We start from the raw sequence: 26,053 nt of genomic DNA, 5'->3' as shown, positions 1-26,053 counted from the left end.
CGGGTCGGCGTCACCGGGCGCGCGGGCGCCGCCATCGGGAGCGGCGGCGGAGGCGGAAGGTGGGAGCTGCGCTGCTGGAGCGGGGTGGGGGCATGGCGGCCGGGACACGGGGGGCGTCCTCGGGGTAGCAGGTTGTTTTGTTTCTGGACCCCTTCGGAAAGAGGCACAGAGCCACCCCCGGGTACGTGTTTCATCGCCTAAAATTGCGATGATGTTTGTTGTGGTTTTTTTTAAATAAGCCTCAGTGGCGCCGTCCCGAGGCAGCGGCGCCCCTGCCCCGCGGTGGGTTCGTGACAGGCAGGTGGGCACCGCACCCGCCGGTGCGGGAGGGGGCTCGCAGCTGTCCGGACCGGCTGTGAAACAGGCTGCAAAATGGGTCCTTTCGCGTTATGTTTGCGTATATCCCTAAACATAAAATCCTCAATATGAGCCGGCAAAGTGCGCCCGCAGCCCAGAAAGCCAGCCCAAATCCTGGGCTGCATCAAAAGGAGTGTGGCCAGCGGGGCAAGGGAAATGATTCTGCCCTTCTACTCTGCTCCGGTGAGACCCCACCTGTAGTGCTGCATCCAGCTCTGGGGCCCCCAGCGTAAGAAGGACATGGACCTGCTGGAGCCGGTCCAGAGAAGGGCTGCGAATTTGATAAGAGTACTGGAGCACCTCCCCTGTGAAGACAGGCTGAGAAAGCTGGGGCTGTTCAGCTTGGAGAAGAGAAGGTTCCATGGAGATCTCATAGCAGCCTTAAAGGATTTGAAGGGGCCTGCAGGGAGGCTCTCAATCAGGAGCTGCAGTGATAGGACAGGGAATAATGGGTACAAGAGAAAAAGGAGAAATTTAGTTTAGATATTAGAAAGAAATTCTTTACTCTGAGGGTGGAGAGGCCCTGCAACAGGTTGCCCAGGGAGGTTGTGGGTGCCCTAACCTTGGCAGCATTCAAAGCCAGCTTGGAAAAGGCTTGAGCAACCTGGTCTAGTGGGAGGTGTCCCTGTCCATGGCAGGGACAGATGATCTTTAAGGTCCAGTCGAACCCCTATGATTCTATGTGTGCTCTTGGACCTGAACAGAGGCTCCTGGCAGCAGAGAAATGGCACTCATTTTGGCCTCCTGTGTTTGCAGGTGCTTGTTTCAGATTCAAGTAATTGTGGCACCTGCTGTCACTGAACCACGTTTATTGCAGTTATAGACTGTGGCTAGGGAGAAGAATAAATGCGTGTGATTCTGTGAATAAAGGTAGTAAAGGAACTGCCATGAGACAGAGTTTGGAGGCGGGAGAGGTGTCTCTAGAGGACTGATTATCAGTGTCTTCAAAGTGTATCACAGTGTTGTGTACTCTGCTTAAGTGAATGTATAAGCACAATGTTGAAATGACAGAAGTCAAAAAGTAGTCTCCTGGCAGTGATTGTGGAAGTGCTGGGGTAATACTGACATTTTTCAAAAATGCCCCAAACACAAGCAAGAGACAAGTGAAAAATCAAAACTTTTGGGGAAATGAGAAAAGAGGAAGATACATTAATGGAAGGAAACAAACAGAAACCCTTTGTTTAGAGGAATTGGACACTGACAATAAAAGTGATATGTTTTTCTTGGTCTGTAGAGATTACCTTAAATTCATTATTATCATTTTGAGTTAATTGTGATTGTGGTGATATAGACCTAATTTGTTATTTAATAAGAATGACTATGTTTCCAACATAAGAATGTGATTGATATGGGAAAGATACTGGTGTGGTTTTAAATCCACTTAAACACATTAACTCAGTATTTCAGTTAGTATAAATGCATCAATGCAGACACTAAAATTTCACTTATAAAATACAAGTTTCATGTCACTGCTGCAGTGTATGCAAAAATGGGGTTTTTGCGTATTTTTGTGATTATTACGTTTCATATTCTTTCTGGGTTTTTCCATAATGCTTGTGCTAAAAATACTACATGTTCTATCAACTAAGACTTGAGAGGAGGTCTTCGTCAGAAGTAACATGCAGAACTTTGTTGTTGTGGGTTGCCAAAGCCAGTTTTTAAATTTTCCTAATTTAGACAAGTTTTTCTTATATAAAGAAAGTTACTTCTTATATAAAGGCAATAACTTTTGCTAATACATAAAATGGTAAGTATGTGTGAGTGGTAGGAACAGGAATTGGTGCTTTTACCTGGCCTAAATTGACTTGGTTTTCTGTGCTTGACTAATATAACTATATTTTCTTTTAACCTCATTGTGCAGAGGTCGAGATACAGCCTTGATCAGTGGGCTAAAGTGCATAGTCCTTCATGAATAGTCCCACTTGTTAAAAGAGTCAAGGTAATATCTAGAAAGTGTATGGAAGTTACAGCAAATTTTTCTTAACTCATCTTCCTGCCTGTAAAACCAGGAAAATGGAGTGCCTTGCATCATATATATTAGAAGAATAAATCTTTTCATAATTCTGAAGGACTCTCATATTACCTTCATGAAGACTGCTACTGTCAAGAAAATTCATGCTTGCATTGGCTTGCCTGTACATTCAGAACTTTGGTAGTTCTAATATATGTATGTTTGTGACTTTGAAAAAAAATCTATTTTGATTTCAGCATTCAATGAATACAGTGCAGTTATTTTGTTGGTATCCCGTGGCTTCATAATGTTGAATTGCTGAGGTCTTAATTTTAGAAAGGGTTCTCTTCTTCGTGACTCAGGCTAGATTCTCGTTCTTTTGCACATGTTAGAACCTTTTTAGAATGAGATGCATGTTTTACCTGTAAGCATGCCCTGTGGGTTTCATGAGCCCATGAAGTCAGAGCATTTGAGAAACAGTATTGATTTTTAATAACTGTAGAGGTTTCACATTCTTTAAGTATTAGTTAGGTTTGCCATTTAAAGTCAAAAATATGTAGTAGTTCCTTGAGCCTTGTTAATCAAAATGAAAGACTTACTTGCTAACACAATCAGTTATAAACTTTAAAAGCAGTTGGTTGCTGAGCTGTATTAAAGCCCATGTCATATAGAGTAATGTCTTGATGGAGACATGAGCATATCTGGTATTTTACGGGGAGTTACCAAGAAGTAGAAAAGGAAATTTAGAAGCAGAGAAGTTAATTGGAGATACATACTTACTAAAATCAACAGTAACACATAATTGATGAAAAACTGCTTTAAACTTTTCTTGTGATTGAAATGCAGCCCATTAAATTAAGGAGTTTATAGATTTTTTTTAATTGGAGCACTTTATAGGGAGTAAAAGGACACAAGTATGGTTTATTGTGACATTTGCTATCATGACCTTTTCTGTAAAAAGACAGGAAAATCTGCTGCAGGTTTTCTGCTGTAACTCAAATCAATCATTACTTTTTTTTTTTTTAATACGCAGAATGTCAGTGTCTGCTTACTGTATATTTTGCTACAGACAAATAGGAACCTCAGGTTCAGCCACGAAAACACACCTACCCTGGAATATCAGTAAGTACAGTTCATTATGTATTGATCTGAAGTGTTAATAAAAAGGAATGGTATGATATCATACATTGTTTAGAACTAGAGTTCTAAATCGCTGAAGACTTTGTGATTAAAAGCTCCTATTAACCTAAAGTGCCTGTCTGCATCTGGCCTTGCTTTGCGTAGTGATCTGTAAAATGACACCAGCAGATTATTTGGGAACAGATACAAACATGATGGGAGGTCCTCTCCTCACTAAATGTGGTCTCATTAAACTATCTTAAACTCCACTTGTATCTGATTTTTTTGGTAACTTCTAGAGCCATGAAATAATTACGTCAAAAAATGGGGAATAAAGTTTGTTTCTATTATTTATTTTATATCGTGTTGTTAATTCTGCAGTCTTTCTTGCTTAGTCCCTGCTTTCTTTGGTGCTTTCTGCATAGAATGGCGATTCTTACAAAGTTTATTTCTGAGCATTAAAGATAGGATATTTCAATTTCTACTCTACAGGAAGCATTGCATTTTTTTTCTTTTTCAAACTTCTCTGCCAGTTATTTCTTCAACATGTAGCTGCTGCCTCTTGTCTGCATGCCAAATTCTTATGGTCTCACAAAGACGGAAGCTGGTAGCAGTGGTTGTGGGGCAAATCTCCCAATTCATGCTGAGGAAAAGAAATTATTCATGATAGGTGAGATGGGTTCCATTGGGTTTGCTGCTACTGGTAATGATAAAGAGTTTCTCTGTATAGAGATCCTTACATTCAGATAATCAGATCAATGTGGTAGGGACAAAATAGCTGAAATCTGACAGGAATTATTAGACTTAAAAGGAAAATTGTTGCAAGTAGCATGTGTTTATTAGCTGTTTGCTTTATAAATTAGAGTCAATGGAATTATTTTTAAAAATAATTTTCTTATGGAGACTCTGCAGGACTTTTCAAAGAAAGTACATACTCTTGTATGTAATAATATACATTGAAGATATAGCTACACCATGTAAGAAAAAATTAACTTCTTAAAATAATTTAGAGTTCAAAATGATTGCTAGTGATACAGGCAGAGAAAGTAATTGCAATTGAGAGGTAGCAATACTCCAAGTAAATAGCAGTGGCGAGATACATGTTTTATCATCTTCTTAGGAGAGCAGGAAATTCTAATCAAGTAATGTTTTCTCTGGTTGTAAACTTTGGTTAATGATTTCCTGAAAGGTGGAGAGCAATAGAAAAATTTTTAAAAGCTTATTCTTAGTGACTGGTGTTCTTACTGTTCGATAATCAAATGGTAATTATGTTAATATTGAGGTGATGCACACAACTTTGTTTGACATGAGTTTTTCATTTTTTCAAGGAAAAATTGGAAAGGTAACCGGATCGCTTATACTAGGGTAAGTTGTAACTGACAAGCCTATAAGTAATTTATGTACACAGTTACAAGTTTAATATGTGTATCTCTCAAAAAATGTGACAATATCGGGGATATTGTCCATTCCACCACAATAGACGTGGTGGAATATGGCTTGGAAGCATAATTTCTGATAGTTATTACTTATTTCAAGTATTTTATAGCCTTTTCTCTACTTTGTGAAATGAAAATAATTTGCAGACTATTATGTGTGTGGTAAAATCTGGATGATTTATAGCAAAGTGATTGTTAACTTTTTTTGCCATTGTATTTTTTTAGTTAATATTCATATGCAGTTCTCTTTTCTTTAAAGAGGTTTTGTATTCATTACGTATGAAGTCCTGTCCTTAAATAAGTTGCTGCAAATTGATACTCAAGCTCTACATCAAGAAAAACTTAAATCATATGTATACGTACGTACAGCTTCTCTAAATCCAAGTGAATATCAAGGTAAGATGCATAATTGTTTGCGTTTTAAAACCAGAATTTTAAGAGAATAGAATGTTTCTGGAAGTCACCCTTATATAGTAAGGAAAGTTATATTTCCTGAGATCTGTTATCAAAAAACGTCACCAAATTTATTTTAAGCTGATGACTGATTATTTTTTTTAAGATTGTTCTTTCTATACATAGTTCTCTATATATGAGATAATTTTCTTTATAAATGTCCATATGTATATGTGTGTGTATTTTTTTTCATGTATTTACAAGTCTTTCAGACTTCCAGTAATACAAAAATACTCTTGTAGGGATCACATACAAAGCCAGAAAAGAAATCCATAAAGCAGTGAGGAAAATTCTAGAAACTGAAGCTAAAATATTCCGGAGACCTTTTAACGGTAGGTATTGAAAACATGAGTTTATCTATTATTATTGTTTTTTAACAGTGAGAAGTAGGACTTTTAGAAAGTAAATTATTTTTTCTCACAAACTTAACATGTTCTTTTCTGTTTGAAACAGTGATAATATAACTTATAATTTCTATATTAATATGGATTATCGGTTGTCTATTTTCTATGTATTAAAACCATTCTTTTTCTTAAAGTAAACAAAAGCAGTGGTTAAGAGGAGATTTGAGGGTTGTTTTGTTCCTGTTTCAGAAGAGATTTAAAGCTTAAGATACCGGGCTAATATTTGATACCAGTTTTGTGTACAAAAGGTATTCGTGGGATGAAATACTCTCAAAATCTCATTATAGAAAAGTATGTTATGTTTTCGTCAGAATTGATAATATTAACTGAAAGCAGTACAGTCTATTTGTAAGTGTCACTGCTTTTTAGACTAATTTACAATAAGAACTTCAATTTGTATATGAAACTCTGTTCCTGAGGCATACTGTCTATTCTCATTTAACTGTCTTGTTAAATAATTATAACAATATGCACCTCCTATGAAATGTCATGTCATCCTATGCAATTAATTGTTCAAGGTCAGAGCCTCAAAAGTTGCTGGTAATTCTGGTTGATAAGTGCCAGCCAGGGGTTGTCACATATATTTGAAATATCAACTTGGTGCCACTAAAATGAATTAAACCCACCGTTTAAGGATCAGCATTTTACTGATGTAATGCTGTGATTTTTTTATTGTACTAATTTAATATTAAAACATTATACTCTAAATTACTGTTAACAACTAATATTCAGATATTAAAAGAAATGTATTTCCTTACTCAACAAATAGCAACGTGACTGTTAAAATGCTCATTAATAATAACATGTGTTTCATTTGTTTCTTGTTAAAAGAACAATTCAGTACATTTGATGGAGAAGAGCATGAGTGTGCCTTATGGCTTCTCTTAAAGAGAACTCAGTCAGAAGACAAAATGGTCCGACTGCAGGCTGTACAAGACCTGGCAAGCAACAATCACTGGCGTGGTAATGTGTGCTGATGTAGCCTAATTCATCCCAGAAATGCAACAAAGTCTCTGTTAGCTGTTCCAAGTCTACTGCCAACATGAAGAAAAGCTAGTAGCTGCAAGAAGCATAAATATGCTCTGAAATTTGGTCTAAAATGTGGGGGAGTTATTTAGATTTCAAGTAACTGTTCTTTCCCAACACCCTGACACAGAGCGTGTGTCTGCAGTGCAGGCCTCTCTCTGTTTCCCACCAGAGAATTCCAGCCATTGCTGTGTTGTGGGAGAGCAGTTCATGCTCGTTATTCCTAGGGTTTTCTATTGGGACTGCTAACACAGTCACAAGTTCTGACAGTGATTTTTTTATAAGGTTCTGTAGGAGTGAGTTTAAAGCCATGGTTAAGTTGATAAAAGTTGGTTAGGAGCTGATTGATATGTAGTAATGACAAACCAGAGGTAAAGGACTTGTATGTGTAAACATGATTTGTAAACCATTTCTTTTCCTAGTTATTATTTAGTAGTAATAAGTTCACCCTGTTGCTCTAGCAGCAAATATCCTTGAAACCCCAAGGGGTGGTGTGTGTGTATGTGTATATGTGTGTCCTTCTCCTCGCTCCATCACTAGGCCACATAAACTAGGTGGCATTCTGTTCTGGATTCTCGTTAGTCTGGTAATTTAGTCAGTTGAGGATCTTTCACTCTTCCAATGCATCTCCAAGCCATGGGATTTATTTTGTTTCAAATCGCCTCTTTAAAAATCTAATTAATTTCCATGGGGAATTTACATCAACAAATTGTGTTTGAAAACATCTGAAAGCTAGGATGTACCAAAACTGAAGCTTTGTGTACTAATTTAGTGTAACTGTCTGGTGTTTGTAGGAGAATACTATCTGTTAGCAGGTGATCTCAGGATCTCAGAGCACAGGATGTCCAGTATTAGGAATTTAGTTGCTTTTTGTTATCTCCCTTTCTCTGTAGTGCTCATTGTTGTAGTATTTGGACGTTTCACAAACACTTACTGTTCTTGCCAACGGCCTTATGAGGGAAACAGGCTTTTTTTTAACCTGATACTTCAAAATGGAGTCCAAGAAAATTTAAGATTGAAAGTATGTGCTAACTTTTCACAACTAGAACCAAAGTGTTCAGCTTGTCCAAAACACAGCTCCAGTGAATTCAGTTTGCAGGTGTAAGTGATCTACACTGAAGAAAAAAATATGACCAATCTGTGAATGTGAAAATTATATTTTAAATGGCTTGTCAGTTTTGTTCTAGAATTGAATAACAGTAACAAGAATAGAAGCAAATTTTTATTTTCTTTCCCTTCAGTTTACCACTGAATTTCAGTATGTAATTTTCAGTTTTTCCAGCTGTAAAGTAAGTAGGTTTTGGAAAGGAAGAGTAGTTGCTCTTTAAGTCTGCTTTCCCTTCAGTAGAGTAACTGAAAGTCTCTCTTGTATTCTCATTAAGGAAAGGCTACTTAAAACTGTACTGTGCTATCAGTTTTATTGAAACGTGGCTTTTTGTATCATTTGAAATTTGGGGTGATCTCTTTGCAGTATTTGGATTTAAGGCTCTGGTTTTTAATAATGTATGCAGAAGAGTATGCACAATGCCTTTTAAATTTTAACTCAAGCTTTGGTTTGTAGTTCTTGTATTCCTTTCACAGTGGCAATACTGAACATTTACTTTTGCTTGTGCTCAAATTATACCTGAGGACCTATGTCAAACTGGTCTATAATGAACAGTTAGTGCCCAAGTGTATTTCAGTTCAGCATAGTGCTGATCTAACGTCTGCAGTTTTTAACTTCTGGAATTTGTGGTTACAAAATCAGAACTTGTTTAAGTAGATTGCAGAGAGGTGGCTCTTTTTTCAAATGTATTTACAAAGTAGATCAGAAACTTAATTTAAAACCAAATGAAATGTTTAAGGTTAGTTTTAACCCTAACATTGAAATTCTCGTATGACAGATTATCAATATGGTACGGTTGCTCAAACCTGTGATCAAAGGACTGCTGTCGGTTTGGCTCGATCCAAAGGTATTGACCTTCGCTTTTTCCTGCCTCCACCACCATTGCCAAAAATAAAGACTGTAAGTAAATGAAAAGTAGGAACAAGATGATACTTAGTTGCTTATTTGTTTTTACTGTTTTGTTGTTTGAAGTAGAGTTCTTCTAAAGTAACTAACTAGTAGTAAAATTAAGACTAAAATACAAAATTGTGAGATATGATGTACCCCTGGGGTATATCTGCATTAGCGAATGACATGATGGAAAGAAATAAGGTTGAACACATTGCTCAATTACTGTTCTTGAACTGTATATCCACAGTATATATTTACCAGCAGTGAAGTCTGAACCAGTTACCAGTATGATACACACACTGCTTGTCTGTACCTAATTGGCAATGCAAAGAAGTCATCCTGGATCGCCTTGTTGATCCTGACAGAATCCTACATATAGGTAGTGTTCCTGGAGGCCTTTGCATCCTCAGTGCTAGTGTGGTTCTCTGCTCTAGACCCCCCTCTTCATTGCCAGGTTTTGGGTGTCAACAAATCTTTGTTGGATAAATTTGGCCTTGATTTTTCTTGGTAAGGTAATTTTTAAGGGTGTGTATATATATTCTATACATGATGGTCAGAGCAGTCATGCCATCATCAGCTTCTTCAATAAACAGAATTGGCACACAAAGCATAATATATGAGGTGTTTTGTAATGCTGATAGAATGAATACTGGCAGAAGTCCCTGTCAAAAAATACCTGTCAGAAACTACCTGTATATGTTAACCAACAAAACTCTGAAACACCAGCTTAGATTCAGGGTGTTATGTTCAGTTTTTCCTTTCTTATCTTAGGTTATACTAGTATATGGTTGTGTATATATTTTTACAGGAGTATAATTACTAGGTGATTGAAGCTAAGAGTTCCCAATCTACTGCTTAGCAAATTGAAGCAAATCATTGTGGCAGCTCTAATCATCACAAAAGTCTCCATGTCAGATTGCAGCCAGGATTGGAATAACTGTGAATTCCATGACTGTGGGCAAATAAACTTTGTTATTCAACTTTGTTGAATCTATCAATTGATCTACGGATTGTTAAATGAACACCTGTATGAATATTTTGAATATAAAAGTTTAAAAGCAATGTTGTCTTTATTTTTTACTAATAATTTATACATTCATTTTAGTGGAGTGTCACCAAAAGCACAGCATCATGAGCTAGTTGAGGAGGGTGATTGTTGCGCTCTACTCTGAGCTGGTGCGGCCCCACCTGAAGTACTGTGTGCAGTATATAAAGATATAAAGCTCTTAGAGAGCGTCCAAAGGAGGGCAACAAAGATGGTGAAGGGCCTTGAGAGGAAGCCTTATGAGGAGTGGCTGAGGTCACTTGGTCTGTTCAACTGAAGAAGAGGAGACTGAGAGGAGACCTCATTGCAGTCTACAACTTCCTTGTGAGGGGAAGAGGAGAGGCAGGCACTGATCTCTTCTCTGTGGTGGCCAGTGACAGGACCCGACGGAATGGCCTGAAATTGTGTAGGGGATGGGTTAGGTTGGATATTAAGAAAAGGTCTTCACCCAGAGGGTGATTGGGCATTGGAACAGGCTCCCCAGGGAAGTGGTCACAGCACCAAGCCTGACAGAATTCAAGAAGTGTTTGAACAAAGCTCTCAGGCACACAGTGTGATTTGTGGGGTGGTCCTGTGCAGGGCTAGGAGTTGGACTTCAATGATCCTTGTAGGTCCCTTCCAACTTAGGATATTCTATGATTCTAGGAAAATTACTGTGTAGTTAAGAGTGAACTTTTAAGGTTTCTGTGCCAAGAGGAACATACCAAAGTATGAAGTGTAAAGTATGAATCTCTTCATCACTTATTTGGTGGTTTTAGAATTACCAGTTTTCAAAGCCTTTACGGATAGCAACTACTAAAGAGTTGCAGAGCACTTAAGTCCAGGGTTCATATTTTGTGGCCTCATTAGTATGGCTAATTCCATTATGTCAAATATTTATTTTCCCTGTGTTTTGCTTCATGCTTTGAACAAAACTAAAAGCTATTTGTGCTTACTTCTTGCAGGATTATCCCATAGAAGATGAACTTCGCTTGTTGTTAGTATCTTTACCTCAGACTGGTCTTGATCCATGTGTCCAGTATTTCACATCTCTTGCTTTACGTGAAAGTAGCCAAACTCTTGCTGCACAAAGGGTGAGTTCCCATCTGCAAAGCAGAACTGTTTGGGTTCTTTGTTCCTGCAGAGCTCAAAGATATAAACCTATTTCCACATTTTTGAACATTGTAAGAGGAAGAGAAATACAGAGACTTTGTGACCGCAGAACATAAGCGAAATCTCTTCTAAATACAGACTGTCTGCTTGAAAGCTTGTTTGTGTTTCCCAGCTGTATTAGTCAAAAGGTCTAGTGAAAGATTGTATCCTTCAAACCTTCCCATTAAGCAGGTATTTCAGCATTTTATCCAAAACATTCCTTCCCCTTGTAGTGCTCATAAAGTGATTTTTCACATTTTATCTTACTGTTGTTTGAATTTTCACTTACTGCAGAGATGATTAAACCTCTCAATTCTTACTAGCAAACTAGTAGTTGTTAGCACACCTCAAATAGTAAACTCTGTTATATCACTTGGAAATTCCTTGCTGGAACAGATCCCTGTTACCAAACCAGAAATGGAATAGTCTAGTGTTCTGTCTGAACTTGGAAACTGGGGGTTCTTCAACAGTGCAACAGCTTCCTTAGTGGCTTTAGGAACATCATTTAAAGTACCATTATTGCTTAAAAATAATAATGGTAATGCCACTTTCATCCGCTCTTTCTTGTGAATTTTATTTTTTATTTAAAAGTTGTGACTTCTTTAATGAGTGATTATTTTTTATAAGATGCAATAGCAAATGTGAATTCATTTTAATAGTGATGCTTGTCAGCCTACATTTGGAGATTTCGAAGTGCAATAACTCTATAGTTCCTCTAACAGAGTTATGTGTGTTATTTTTATACTATCACTCCTTTATTTTTTTCACAACCAGAGCTCTTGCTACAAAGTGAGCTTTGGTAAGACACTGCACTTGTAGGAATTTTGATTTTTGTTGAGGTTATGCTGGTCTTTCTGCTCTGTGATTGAGAGACTGGTTGTCAGAGGCTATGCCACCTGTTGGAGACCTTTTTTCCTCCTATTTTTAGTTTTGCAACTATGGAAGTCTAAATTTAGTTTGAGTTTTGCTTTTAACGCTTAAACAAATGATCTTAAAAGAAGACGTTCATTAACAAAATGAAAATCCTACATTTTTCCCCTTTATTTATGTTTTGAAGTTAATAGACTATGGAGACTACTGACTGAAAATCTAATTAATATTTTCAGTTAAAAACAGTAAATATTTTTATGGTGTACTGTTGTGTAGTTTGTACATTTTGAAAAGTGTATGCATGCTGTGCACTCTTTAAAGCCATTTCTATAGATCATTGCACACTTAACGGTTCAGTTTAGACATCCTTGTTTTATGTAGCCATTTGAAGTGTGTTATGATTTTTACTGTTTCTCATTTCAGGGAGGCTTATGGTGTTTTGGAGGAAACGGACTTCCGTATTGTGAGACATTGAGTAAAATCCCTTCAGAAACAGTGGAACTCTTTTGCTTGCAGGCTTTAGTACAGCATTCTAAGGTAATTTGTCCTTTAAACTATCACTGAAAAACTACATTTATAAACATTCCTTTTTAATACTCTCTCATGTATTGGGAAGGAGTTACCATTTCTTTGTCTCCTACCCCTCACTCCTTCTGTAAGGGTGTTCAGACAACCGAGACTGGTGTGAAACAAAGGCAGTGTAACAAGCTAATTTTTTCTCATGGGGAAGTGTATGTAAATTCTGTTCTTGTTTCTAATTAGCCCTTACAAGTTCTCCTGTAGTATACCTGTGTGTATCTTTCAAGAAGTAAAAGGGCAACTCTGGGACAGAAAAGCAGGAGAGAATGCCTGAGGTCCGGGTGGCTTAAACGATTTCATCCTGTGTGGGGCTACTTCCCACTAACAGCTAAAGTCATTGGAGATGGATATCATGAGGCAACAGTGTTTCCACTCTGCAGCTTCTCAGTAATCGAGATACTGATGATGTGAAATTCTCAATGCAAAGTATGTGGATTTGTGTGAGTCAGTGTACATCAGTTCAGAAAGCTTACAAGCAGGTCTCTTCTTGCGGCTCTTAATTCGACTCTAGTGCCAGGTTTTCACAAAGTAAAGTAGCCTGATGAATTCAAACCTTATCTATTAAAAAAACTCCCTCCTTCAGGTGCCACTGCCTTTGGGCAGACTACTGCACAGCAAGCATCTAATACAGTGGTCTCCCAGGACCAGTCTGTTCTTTGCAGACACAGATGAAGAGTATGGAAGACTTTTTGTAACAGTGATTCTTCTTGTTTCCTGTTGCTGCACTCTTCTGTGTGCACTTCATTGCTCAGAAGCTAAACCACTGAGAAACAGTGTTGAGAACACCAAATTGTTATTGATAGTAGGGGTGGATAAAGTGCAGTTTGCTGGTATTTCTTTCACATCTTCCATATACATAGAAGTTCTGACTTAGTCTGGAATGTGTTATATTCCAGATTTTCAGTTTAAGCAAGTTGTGACTGTACTCGTTTGCACAAGTTGTGACTGTTGAAACCAGACTTGAGGATATCAGCAGTTCGGTAGCTACCATGCAGTTTTAAGCACTGTAGACAGTCTGTTCAAGTCATAAGCATTTGGCCAATATTGGTAGTTGACACAACTAATTAGCGCATATTCATCTGCTTAGACTAAAATCTGTTGTTGCCCTTAGGATCAATAATGATAGCAGTACTATTTGGAAGTAGAAATACCTTTGCATTTCAGTGCATTTTAGATGGTGGACAGGAAGACAAGTGGCTCTGGTTGAGATAATGCTCTAACAAATGCAGAATATTGGCCTCTTTCAGACTCTTGAACTTAAGTTGAAATTTGATCATGCCAAGTGGAGAGCAATCTCATCTCCCTAAGATATGGAGGAGAGTAAAGTGATGGTACTCAGTGTTTTCCAGGTTGTCAATTCATAGGAAGCATGCATTTATCATTAAAATATTTACTTCCTCTTTAACTATGGCATAATAAATTCTAGATTAATAATAATTTCCACGTAATAAGTGCTCTGCATTACATCAGTTCCTTGAAACTCCCTAATCTGTGAATTAACAGCATCTAAAGAACCTTTTGCAGAATATCTAATTATTATCACTATATTTACTGTGTTATGCTAGATTTCTTCTCACTGTGATAAAATTGAAGCTAAAGGAGGCCTTCAGCTACTACAGAGGATATACCAGCTACGTAAAGATTCAGCAAAGATACAGAGGAACATAATTCGCATTATTGGAAATATGGCTTTGAATGAACATCTTCATTCGTCCATAGTACGTGCAGGTAAAAGGAAAGCAAGTGCGAGTAGTCTGAATGTCAGATTTCTGTTCTGAAAATTTCTGAGGATTTGGTGCTTATGTAAAATGAAGAGGACCACGGCAGTGGTGTGGGTTTTATATTTGTGGGGCTGGGGGGATGTTGTTCGGGTTTTTTAACACAAAAAATTTAGACTGTTTAAATGGTTTTGATTAAGAACTCTTGTTTGCTGTCTAGCCAATATATGTCAATGAGAGCTGTCCGAAGTCTGATGGATGGTGAAAATTTGGACTTTGTTTATGTTCGGTTCACATTACTGGCAAAAATCTTTTTTGAGTTTCCTGCTCTTACAGATCATCTACTTTGTACATTTTTTTTTTTAGTTTACTGTGTTTTAGTCTTGTATGGGAACAGACCAACTTGCAATCCTCACCTTTTGGAACAAAGTGAAATATGATGCCTTTCCCTTCCTTGTTTTCCTAGTAGTTAGACTACTAACTTCTGCTAAGCTTTTCTCTCATACCCCTTTTTTAATACTCTCTAAATATCACAATGAAAGTTCTGTACCAAATGAATAAATCTCAGTGTTTTATTAGAAAATAAATAAATAGAAAATATCAATATGCTGTTGTATAGGTCCAAGCTGGTGTCTACCTTTTAAACACAGTGTGCATTTTTAATCTCTCTGTTACACAAGGGAGGAGTAGCAAAGGCACAGGAAAACACTGTGAGGATTATGAAAAATTTGAAATGGCTGTCATGTAAAGAAAAAATAACTAAACTGAGATGTTTAGTATGGAAAAAAGCGACTGAAAGAGAATACAATGAAGATTTGTAAAATTCTCTTCACTGGCATAGAGAAGGCAAAGAGGGAATGGTCATCTGCTATTTGTCGTGATGCAAGATCAAAGGTTCTTGCACATTAAATTATGAAGAGACAGAACAAATAAATACATATTTTTTAATATATTGCATGACCAAACTAAAAATTGCCTTAAAACATGGTGATAGTTGAAGATTTACAAAGCTTCAAAAAGTGATTAGACAAATTTATTAAAAGAAAAATCCATAAAGTTCTACACATGGAAACCAAGCTGACTGCAGAAAACCAGAGGGTATAGAGTAGAATCAGCACTGTATAAGTGTCCTTTTACTGCTCTGTTCTTCTATTGTTCTGCAACTTCCACACTGCTCACTTCTGAAGAAAGGCAGCTGGACTACAAAGGCCTTTGTTCTGAGTTGTAGCACCATTCCTAAATTCTTATGATTGTTAAAAGCGTATATGTAGAGGAGGAGATTGAAACAGGAGTCAGCAGCTCCCTGGGACAGAGCTCTCAGTGCAAAAGGAATTTTAGACAGTGAACCAAACTCCAGAGATGAGCAGTCGGATACTGCTGGTCCAGAGTTGATAAAGCTTCTCTTTTATTGCTGGATGATGCATAAGAAGAAAGAACCTCTAAGGCTCTTTTACATGCAAAAACTGCTGGCACAGGAAGAGGAAGAAAAAGTGATGCATTTTGTAGTAGCTGTGATGGGGTATCTGGAAACAGAAGGATTCTGAACACTATTTTTGACTCTTCTTCTTGGCTCATTTAAGAGAAATGCAAAACCGAAGACTGTGCTAGTTTTAGTCAAACTGGCTTGGCAGTCTCCATTGTATTTGGAGAAGTGAAAGTAGACTTTAGGTAGTATTCTTCTGAAGGAGAACATGCACAATGGTCAACATATATTCTGCTTAGAAATGTAATTTAAATACATAATTCTTTTAAAAAAATTTGTTTGTTTAAATCAAAACTCAAATGTCAATTCATTCTCTTCCTCAGTCTACAGTGAACTATCCTGAATTAGCAACTTACAGAGTATACTAGTGGTAACATAATGTACATGATTTTGAAACAATGCTCATGAGATATATTGTTCTTTTTTTAAACCAACCTCCATTTGATAATCTCTCTTCAAGGTTTTCCTTTTGAACTTGACTGTAATGTAATTGTGATTTATAGGCCACTTTTGCTAGCAGCAACAAGATTTATCTGGATTTGAAAGAGACATATATATTTACCTGTGCACATAAAAGATATTCCTTTGAATTTTTCAGTAGTCTATGAACATCCCCATCCATGTTTAAGACAATTTTACACTTTAGTTAGAGTATTATAAAGTGTTTGTAAGTCATGGTAGCTATGAATTAAAATTTTATTGATGATTGTATCAAATCTAATTATTATATGTTTCTGTGATATAAATAGTATAGTATTTTTAGAATAGCAGGGATATTTTGATTCCATAATGAGTTTTTCATACACTGGATTTTAAAATAGAAGTGGTTGTACTACTCTTACAGGGAGCATCAATTTTTTTCACCTACCATTGCTCCTGTAGGTTGTTTTTTATGCCTCTCTTGTGCTTTAAGATTCATTTTCACCATCTTCCTTGCATTTTACCTGCAAAAAGAGACCTGAGATCTGTTCTCTCTCTGACAGCTGTATTGACCTGCAGATACACTTCCTTTTTCTTCTGAGAAGACGTTGTCCTTCAGATCATAAGCTGAACAGTAGTAAAATACATTGCCTCCTTGCCTCTCTGAACTTTTGAATTTTGGAGATTCCACTTACCTATCTTTGGCTTTCCTGAAGTAAAGAGTGGATTGAAATAATTTATTTTGATGTTACCCTTCTTAAGTTTTAACATCTGTTTTCACAAGTATAGTTTAAAGGGTGATGTTTCTTAATTCTTTCATTTGGATGATGTTTCTATTAGTTAACCTGCTGCTTTATTTTCTCAATGTAGGTTGGGTTTCTGTACTTGCTGAAGTAATGAAATCCCCACATATCATTCAGTCTTCTCATGCATCCAGAGCTTTGGCTAATCTAGACAGGGACACGGTGGAAGAAAAATATCCAGATGGCGTTTATGTCTTACATCCACAGTATCGTAGCAGGTAAAGCAGAAGGAGACACTGTAAATGCTGTACTTTGAGTTTTTTACGCTGTTCAGTTACAAAACCATGGAAGAGTTGAAATCAGTGTGCTGCTGTAGTGTTATCACCTGCTCCTCCTGTTCTTTGGTGGGTTGAAAGGATTGAATTTACATTCTCAAGTAGAAGAACAACAGAAGTGGTTGGAGTAGTCCATAACCATGAAAAGGGTATTACTGTAATGCATGGAAAAATCCTAACACAAAACATGAGCTTAATTACTACTTTGCATGTGTTGCAACCCTTTAACCTTTGCACTGTATGTCTTGGATACCATGCCTTGTAATTATTCTACTGGCATCAGCACATGTTGACCTAAGATGCAGTAAATTTTCGTCTTAGCCTCTTTAAATAGCAGTTGTGGATCTGGGACCGAAGCAGTCTCCAGCGTGCTATGTCACTTAGTAGCAACTATTCCCTGGGCTCATTGGTATTACTCAGATTGCAGTGAAGATCTAATTAGATGATAAAACTGCATTAATAGTAGCTGGAGGGAAAGCTGGTTTTCATTATAGAAAATTACGATTTGTGAGGTGGGTACTTTCCATACCTCTTTTTATATCTCTTCTAGGTGTACCCCTGGTTTTTGTCTTGATCTGAGTGTACTCTTAGAAATACCGTGATATACTGTCCACGAGATAAGAAATCACATGTAGCGTTAAAAAAAGTGTTTTGGCATCCCTTAGGTTAAAAGTTCTAATTTGCTAAAAGAATATGTAACACATGTCTCTTAAAAATTCCTTTTTCTTTATCAGTCAGCCCATCAGAGCAGACATCCTTTTTGTTCACGGTCTTTTGGGAGCAGCATTTAAAACCTGGCGACAGCAAGACATTGACAGGCATTTGGATAAAAAGGTCTCAGAAGGCGAGGAGGACTATAGTCAGTGCTGGCCAAAGGTAAAAAGGCAGTAACATTTTTACACATGGCTGCTGTTTTCTCATTAATGAGAGCTGTCCAGAGCATCTAGCATCTGTCTGGCAGATGTCTTTTTTGAATCACATTAGTTGTAGTATGTTATACAAGTAGCACTTTCCAAGTTCCTGATAGATTTTTGTTAGTGAGTTGGTTGTCGTTCTTGCAAGGAAAAATCCCTGCTAAGTTTAATGCTTTCAATATCGTTCACGTGCTAGTGAAATAGGCAGCCATGGCTGCTTTCCTTATGCTCTTTTTTTTTTTTAATGGAATGTTATTGCTGAGGAAAAGATATATAAAATTACATTTTAAATTAAGTACCCTTTCTTACATAGGTGTCTGAGTATGTGCACATTGCTATTTAAGTATTGTTGGTGAATAAGTGGTTACTGCTTCAAGTGACTCACACCAGTATAGCCACTGAAGTATCTCTGTAAAACTTGAACTGATCAGTGCTGTTGGTAATCTTAGTCTTGTTTCACCCAGGAGAGGGAGCCAGGAACGCACAAGTCAGAGATCAGTTTTCATCCTTTGCCTACTTTGCGGCTGGGGAACAGCCTAGAGTTCCCCAGCATATAATAAGAATAATAATCCAGGTGTAAAATGTATTTGGGGATTAATTGATGAGTAAAAGTCTTGCTTGATATTGTCCCCATAGTAACATCTTTGCTTCATTGCTGGTAAGTTGCTTGCAAGAGTTTAAGTACCCCAATTATAAGTTCTTTGATTTTGCTTTTCTTTTAATTTAGACATGGCTGGCTTCAGACTGTCCTTCCCTTAGAATCCTGTCTGTAGAATATGACACCCATTTGAGTGACTGGAAAGCAAAATGTCCTGTTGAGGCTCACAGGTAACAAATATAGCGTCTGCAGTTTGGAGGGGTGGCAGGAGGGAGACCTGTAAAGCTGATCCTTGGGATCACCTAGTGTGAAACAGTGAATTTATCTTGTGTTCCATTGGAAAATCAAATTTGGAAAAAATTAATTATGGTCATGATATGCTTGAGGTTTTTTAGCCTCATGAATAGCTACTTCTGGCAGTTTCATGAATTCTTACAGTCCATTCTACTCATGTTTAGGGGAGACTAAACTATGCTGTTAGTTAATGTAAATCTTAAAGGGGATATTTCTTGAAGTGACCCTATAATGCTTCATAAGCACAGCAAAAAAATCACTGTACTGTGGCTTTGAACTCCTGATAAAATGAAGCACATATTTTCGTAGAATTGTTTAGGTTGGAAAAGACTCTTCAGATCATGAAGTCCAACCATTAACCCAGCATTGCCAAGTCTACCACTAAACCATGTCCCTAAGTCACATCTACGCATCTTTTTAGTACCTCCCCGGATGGGGACTCAACCACTTCCTGGGCAGCCTGTTTCAGTGCTTGACAACCCTTTTGATGAAGAAATTTTTCTAATATCCAATCGAAGCCTCCCCTGGTGCAACTTGAGGTTGTTTCCTCTCATCCTGTCATTTGTTACCTGGGCCAAGAGACCAACCCACAACTGGCTGCACTCTCCTTTCAGGTAGTCATAGAGATAAGGTCACCCCCCTGAGCCTCCTTTTCTCCAGGTTAAACAACCCCAGCTCCTTCAGCTGCTCCTCATAGGACTTGTTCTCCAGACCCTTCACTGGCTCTGTTGCCCTTCTCTGAACGTGTTCCAGTGCCTCAAAATCTTTTTTGTAGTGAGGAGCCCAAAACTGAACACAGGATTCAAGGCATTGCCTCACCAGTCGCTTCTCTCCTCCTGCTGGCCACATTATTTCTGATACAAAGATACTTTGTTTAGAAAGTGTTACTTTGACCCATAAAATACAGCAATTGTATCTGATTTGGTCAGATAGTGTAATTATCAGAGGAGTTGCATTTTTGCAAAGGAAGGTCAAAAGAAGATGCAACCATCAAGCATTTTCTTCCTGAAAAATAAAAATACTTTGAGCCTGGAATGGTTCTTTGGCTTGAATGAATTTTAGACTTAGTAATCGTGATCTTTAAATCAGAACCTAAGTCCTTCAAACACTTATGCAGATACTTTGGCATGTAACTAGTACTGTAGATTCAACTTGTGTATTTCAGTGGAGGTATGTGCATGACTGCTCACAGGTGAGGAATCTGAAAGTGCATTATGTTTTGTGCAGGGAAGAAAAAATTTCAGCATGTGAGTAATAGACTGGGAACTTGCTACTTGTTCATTCCCTCCTCCTGGTTATATGAAAGCTCAATGCAATTATTGCATTAAAGAAGACATATAAGCAGGGAAAAATAAGGAAGGCATCACTGTTAATATGCCTATTTGAAATGAGGCAGAAAAATGACAGTAAAAAGCATGTAGGTGGTTACAGGTCCAAAGAAGACTGGAAATGGCTTTAAGTTGCACCAGGGAACGTTTAGATTGGATAATAGGAAAAAATTCTTCACTGAAAGGGTTGTCAAACCCTGGAAGAGACTGCCCAGGGAAGTGGTTGTCTCCCCATCTCTGGAGGTGATACGAAAATGTACAGATATGGCCCTTAAGGACATGGTTTTGTGGTAGACTTGGCAGTGCTGGGTTAATGGTTGGACTCTATGATCTTAAGGGTCTTTTTCAACCTAAATGATTCTGTTATTCTAAGACAACTCTTTTCCGTGTCTGTCTGAAGTATGTTTAAAGGCATAAACATGTATTTCTTTCACTAAGATTAATGTCTTTTTCATTACAAATTGGAAAATTAATTACCTGCTATTTATGGTCACCCAAGCATAGTATTTGATTATTTTATAATTTTATATGTTTAATAATAAATGAAAAATATTGAAGATATTTTTAACTACCAGGAACAAAGATGTGGCAGTATAATCATAAACTTGGTTTACTTTTAAGTGTATGGTCTCATTCACTGTTTCAAAAGTGAATTTTTATGCCTCTCTGCTAGCCTAAAGCCTATTGTTCAGCTGAAAAGACACATTTGAGTATCTTTTTCATATGTGTTATAAAGCAATTTCTAGTGAGAATGCTGAGACCAATAGAGATGAAATGAATTATTTTGCACAGTGGTTGCCCCGGTATCCTGATGCTTTCATTATCCAAGGGCTTTCTGTGTTTGATTCTTGTTACACTCTAAGGCATAATGATGTTGCACTTTCAAGCTTGGATTGAGAATTGGTGTTGGCTTTGTTTTGGTTGTACCACAGATTCGTTTTCAGCCTCTAAAGTGTAGCTTATCCTTTCCAGAGTTCAGTCTTTTCATTTATAAAGTGGACATTATTGTGTTTTCATACTATTCCAGTACAAAGCATTGGGAGATTTTTGTCTGGAAAGTGTAACAGACATTGGCTGTGATTTTTTTTAATGTGTTGGTTGATCATGCACTTAGTCATCAAGTTTCTGTACGTTGCTCCGCATTTGGAGCATTATTTAGCAAAATACATTTTTGTCAGACACTTGGTATGTTCCTGTTGCAAGGGATAAAGTTCATTATCTGTCGATGTTGCTTTCATAAAATGAAAACATCGTTTTGTTACGGTGTGTAAATGAAATTATTTAAAACTCTATAAAACAATTTGTCAAGCTAAGGGAAATGATTGGTAAGTGAAATTAAAATAAAACTTTCTTGCAAGAGCAAGAAACTGAATTTAGCTCAATTTCTGTTGTCCTTGTGAAGCCAACCTTAAAAAGTTTTTGGCATTTTTCAGTGTAGCAACAATAATTAAATAATTAATGTTTCTGTGATTCACTTATTCACTTCCATAAACACACAGCACTGAAAATTCATTGTGTTTTAACGTTACCTTTTAACCTATCATGCTTCATTATGCCTGTGTTCATTTTTCCTTTGCAGGAAATCTATTGCTTACAGGAGCAGTGAGCTGCTTGACAAGCTCAAAGCTGCTGGGATTGGAGACAGACCTCTGGTGTGGGTATCTCATAGCATGGGTGGTAAGCATGTTGCCTGTTTGATATAAAGTATTCCTTTGACTTTTTATTTCAGAATAAGCTGTTAAACAAATTCAGATTGAAATACAATTATTCAGAATAGTTTATTTTAAAATTTTGCAAAGACCTAAAAATGAAAAACAGATTTCTGTTTTCTTAATGTGTTATACTCAATAGCATATACATTTTGAAACGATTTTTATTGCTGTTTGGTTTTACATGTTGATTTAAAAACTCAGTGAGTTGAAATTCATATAAATGGAAATCTAGAGGCAAAATTTTCTCCATGATCAGGCATATAGTAAATGTCATTAGCAACACTTAAAACAAACCAAAATTGGATTTGCATCGTTCATTGACATTTTGTATTAATGCCTTCTCAGGTTTGGTTTGGTTTTTCTTCAGCTTAATCTGATATATTTGACTGTCAAAGGACTAATCAATGAGGCAAGAATACGGTTAATTGTTTCATGGATAATATAGCATGATCATTATTTTCACAGTGGTTTAAATCCCTGCATTAATTCAGTTTCTGTTGCCAGGTCTTCTAGTCAAAAAGATGCTGGTGGATGCTTCCAAGAATCCAGAAATGGATAAAATTGTAAACAACACCAGAGGAATCATATTTTATAGTGTACCTCACCATGGTTCCCAGCTGGCTGAATATTCTATAAATGCCAGATATCTTCTCTTTCCGTCTGTGGAGGTTAAAGAACTCAGCAAGGGTACGTTCACTTTGCTACCATCTAACAACAGGGAACTCTGCTAATGTGTTCACAAAGCCTTGTTTTTTCCATCGTGTTGTCAGAAAAAGCTAGGTAAAAACAACAAACCCCCTTTTTATGTTTTGGGTTGTGTGTTGAATTATTGCAAGTGATTCTGAGTAGCTGTTTCATTGATTGCGGAGGTGAGGAGAAAAGGGGGAGTCAGAACAAGTTCAAAGAGTAGTTTGGGCCATTCAGCAAAATAATAACTAACATGTACCAGACCTTGGACTCTTATCTTCCAAATTAATTCTATGCTATGCAGAATTAAACAATTGTTGCGTATGGTAACTGGAAAAAAGGGATTACAGACTAAATGCTACTCCTTTTACTGTCATATTAATTTTTCAAAACCAACTCTTTAGCAATGCAGTCTTGCCAGACAGATGCTATAATCTTATGTTGAAGATAACACTGCAAAAATTATGTTGCTCTTTCTTAGATTCTCCTGCACTTAAAGAGCTGAATGATGACTTCTTGTCTTTTGCCAAAGACAAGAAATTTTCAGTGCTGAGTTTTGCAGAAACCTTACCCACGCACATAGGCAGCATGTTAAAACTGCATGTCGTACCTTTGGAATCAGCAGGTAAGTCAGATAGCCATTTAGTTTATTTAATTTTGTATGTATTCATGTAAACATCGATAATGAGAAAGGCTTATAAATGTTGTGGTAGAAGGACCTAGAAAAATGCATCTGTTGTGTTGTGGGGTATTTTGCTTAAATTTTTGTCTGAGTTTAAACTGCAGTTTCCCTGCTGAGATCTGAAGCAGCTACATTTAGATCTTAGAATAGCAGTTGTTTGGTTTGGTTTTTCTAAATGCAAGTAACATTCGCTTGTTGAAAAAGGAAGGATAAAATCTGGTCTAATGTTACACTGTTGGAGTCCTTTCCTTTGGAATTATGACTAATTGTGGTTTATATTTGTATAGATAGGCTGAATAGTGTTTCAGATGGTTCCACAAATTCTAGCTATTTCCTCCTTTAAGAAAATAAGACAGAAAATTAGTAAACTGCTAATGGAGAAAAAAATTCACAAAACTGGGTTTCAGTGTTAGGAATCTTTTAGCACATCTTGGATACTCAAGCAGTAGAGTTTTCTTCCTGAAGAGTTTCCTCCATCTTTTTGCCTTTCATAGGAGGAAGGAAGACCAGACAGTTTTTTCCCTTGCTTTTTTTATGGGTGCTCAACTTAGAGAATTGTTTTAAGTCTTACATTTTTGAGTTTTCATGAAGCAAAACCTTCTTTTGCACTGCCCAAAGTATCTGTAAGGCCCTGAACAGAAACCATTGCTTTGTTGGGTTTCATATCAGGCTTTCCACCAGCTAAATCCACTACCTTAAGTCCAAGGTCAGTTGCTCTGAAGAAGGTAAACTATATATCCCTGTTTTTCTGAGTTAATATTTAGCAGTATTTTTACAGTATGTCTTCTTGAGCAGCAATCGTTTGTAAAAATGTTGCTGATGCAATTTTATTGGCGAGGACTGAAAAACAGGACTTTGGTTGTGTTTTTTTTTGATTTACCAAAATAAAATTAAAGAGAGGGCTGAATGACAGAGCCCAAATTAATACTGTGTGTGCACTCATAATTTTGTAGCATTTCTCCTCTTCTAGAGATGATACACAACGCAGCATGTGAGCGCTCTTGCAAACCTTTAGAGGGTACATGACAGTTCGGCGGCACAGCACTTGTTCTGTTCAAAATGCAGGCTGATGAGCAGTACACTCCATGTTTCTTGCATGTGTGCTTGAGCACACAAAAGCAAAGCTTCGTTCTGCTCTAGTGTAATTTTACATGGTTAAAGATACAGAGTTCAAAGCAAAGCGAAGGATTTTTGAGGTTGCTAAGTGAATAGATAATAAACTGGAATGTGGCAGTCATGGCATCTTAACTGGAAAGTTAGTAGTGATAGCTGTCAGGAAAGAATAAATATCATAGTGTTAATATTTCATTTGCCCAGAAATGTGTGTGGTGGTTGTGGCATATTTCAGGTTCATTCTAGTCCAATTTTTAGTCTCCACATCAAAGCATTTTTGTGAGGAATATGGGCAATTAATGGTGATCAGATTCAAGATACCATGGATTAAACCCTATCCCTGTTCATGTCAATGCTTAAACCTCAGTCACAACTGTGCTGTCCGTCAGGTGCTGGTAAATGAAGTTTTGTGTCATCAGAGTTGTCTATATGAAAAAAATGTACATTCGTGTATATCAAACAAACATGGTAGAACTCTGGCCTGATGGTTTACCAGTGTGGATTTTTGGCAATGTATAGCTCTGTCTGACCGTAGCAGTGCGCATTGATGTTTCTAGCACATTAAAAAATAATGAGGACCAAACAGTTACACTGAAGACAAGGAGAAGTTGCTTTTGAGAGAGAAATTGCTAATACAAGATGTGCTTTTCAGTCTAGATCATCTTCTGAACTTTAGTATTTTTTTCTTCTTTTTTTTTTTTTTTCCCTCTCCCAGACTTAGGAATTGGAGACCTTATTCCAGTGGATGTTAATCATCTAAATATTTGTAAGCCAAAGAAGAAGGATGCTTTCCTGTACCAACGTACACTGAAGTTCATTCAGGATGTTTTAGCCCAAGAACTTAGAGATTGAGTATTTGCTATCCTTGGCTATTTGTGCCCTCCATTTGGTGTGACACAGAAAGTTCTTATTTGTTAGGGGATCTGCAGAACTACACGAGTGCTATGTCAATAGTATCTGCAGCTGAATAATTTTCAGTACATCTCCAACTTAGACACCTCTGCAATTTATTTCTAAAATACATTCAAAACAAATACAGACCTGGCAAAAAGAAAATGTGTGCCCAGGATATCTTCTTTTGCCAAAAAGACACAAGCTTGCTTTGGAGACAGGTAAATATATATCTGGGACAAAGTCTTAGAGAGAGGATTAGAAACAATTAACTGAGGTGATTATTTATTGTGACAAAAAGGCAAAGAAGCTGCCGCAAAGTGTTGGTTTACTGTCCATGCTAAGTAGTCTGACTGGAACCTGGAGAAACAATATCCAAATAAATGAAGGTAGCATTTTTGTCTAGTGGCCCAGTTACAGGAGATTTTGTCATTTGCCTTCTCATTTAATAGAGCACCCAGATTTGTCAGCAAATATGGCATCTGTTTTCTGCATGAGAAAGAGATGGGTTGGTAGGTTGTCTTGCTTAGACAACTGTCATGGTTTTTACCTTGTCTGTATTAGTGAAAACAAAAGAAATATTCACCTTGTTGTACATTTCTCTCCTAATCTTAGCAACGTGTGAGATTCTTTCTTTAGGACAGCGTGTCTCTGGTCAGACACAGGGCAGTTCTGTGCCTGTTCACAAGGAGGATACAGAACAGAGGCTTAGCTCTTCTGCTTTACTCTTGGAATGTTCTGAGAAGATGGTATACGTTCAAATCCCTG

At 37.2% G+C, this 26,053-nt stretch overlaps 1 protein-coding gene across 3 annotated transcripts; it reads left to right on the top strand.

Annotated features, from left to right (window-relative positions):
• On the top strand, window positions 1-25,693 carry SERAC1 (serine active site containing 1). Of its 3 annotated transcripts, XM_032682009.1 has the most exons (18): window positions 34-59; window positions 3,342-3,430; window positions 3,961-4,097; window positions 4,756-4,792; window positions 5,123-5,259; window positions 5,559-5,648; window positions 6,552-6,683; window positions 8,630-8,751; window positions 10,732-10,860; window positions 12,212-12,325; window positions 13,933-14,095; window positions 16,859-17,009; window positions 17,801-17,942; window positions 18,708-18,808; window positions 21,780-21,877; window positions 22,417-22,599; window positions 23,081-23,224; window positions 25,110-25,693. In XM_032682009.1, the coding sequence occupies exons 3-18, from the start codon at window positions 3,998-4,000 to the stop codon at window positions 25,244-25,246; spliced, it is 1,980 nt and encodes a 659-aa protein (XP_032537900.1). In that variant the 5' UTR covers window positions 34-59; window positions 3,342-3,430; window positions 3,961-3,997; the 3' UTR covers window positions 25,247-25,693. The 3 variants fall into 3 exon arrangements, with proteins under 3 accessions (XP_032537902.1, XP_032537900.1, XP_032537901.1); XM_032682011.1 differs by lacking the exon at window positions 3,961-4,097 and having other exon boundaries at window positions 1-59; XM_032682010.1 differs by lacking the exon at window positions 34-59 and having other exon boundaries at window positions 3,920-4,097.
• Window positions 25,694-26,053: the final 360 nt, after the last annotated feature.

The sequence above is a fragment of the Chiroxiphia lanceolata genome, chromosome 3 (genome assembly GCF_009829145.1).
Source record: "Chiroxiphia lanceolata isolate bChiLan1 chromosome 3, bChiLan1.pri, whole genome shotgun sequence".
In the NCBI taxonomy this organism is placed as follows: Eukaryota; Metazoa; Chordata; class Aves; order Passeriformes; family Pipridae; genus Chiroxiphia; species Chiroxiphia lanceolata.
The sequence above is the reverse complement of the archived record's forward strand: the minus strand, read 5'-3'. Positions and strand labels throughout refer to the sequence as shown.

Bases quoted from the DNA above. Each gene is read 5' to 3' on its own strand.
- SERAC1 (XM_032682009.1), top strand. From the start codon at position 3,998: ATGCCAAATTCTTATGGTCTCACAAAGACGGAAGCTGGTAGCAGTGGT. The intron at 8,752-10,731 runs GTAAGTAAATGA...TACTTCTTGCAG, and splicing joins CATTGCCAAAAATAAAGACT to GATTATCCCATAGAAGATGA. The intron at 21,878-22,416 runs GTAAGCATGTTG...TTCTGTTGCCAG, and splicing joins GGTATCTCATAGCATGGGTG to GTCTTCTAGTCAAAAAGATG.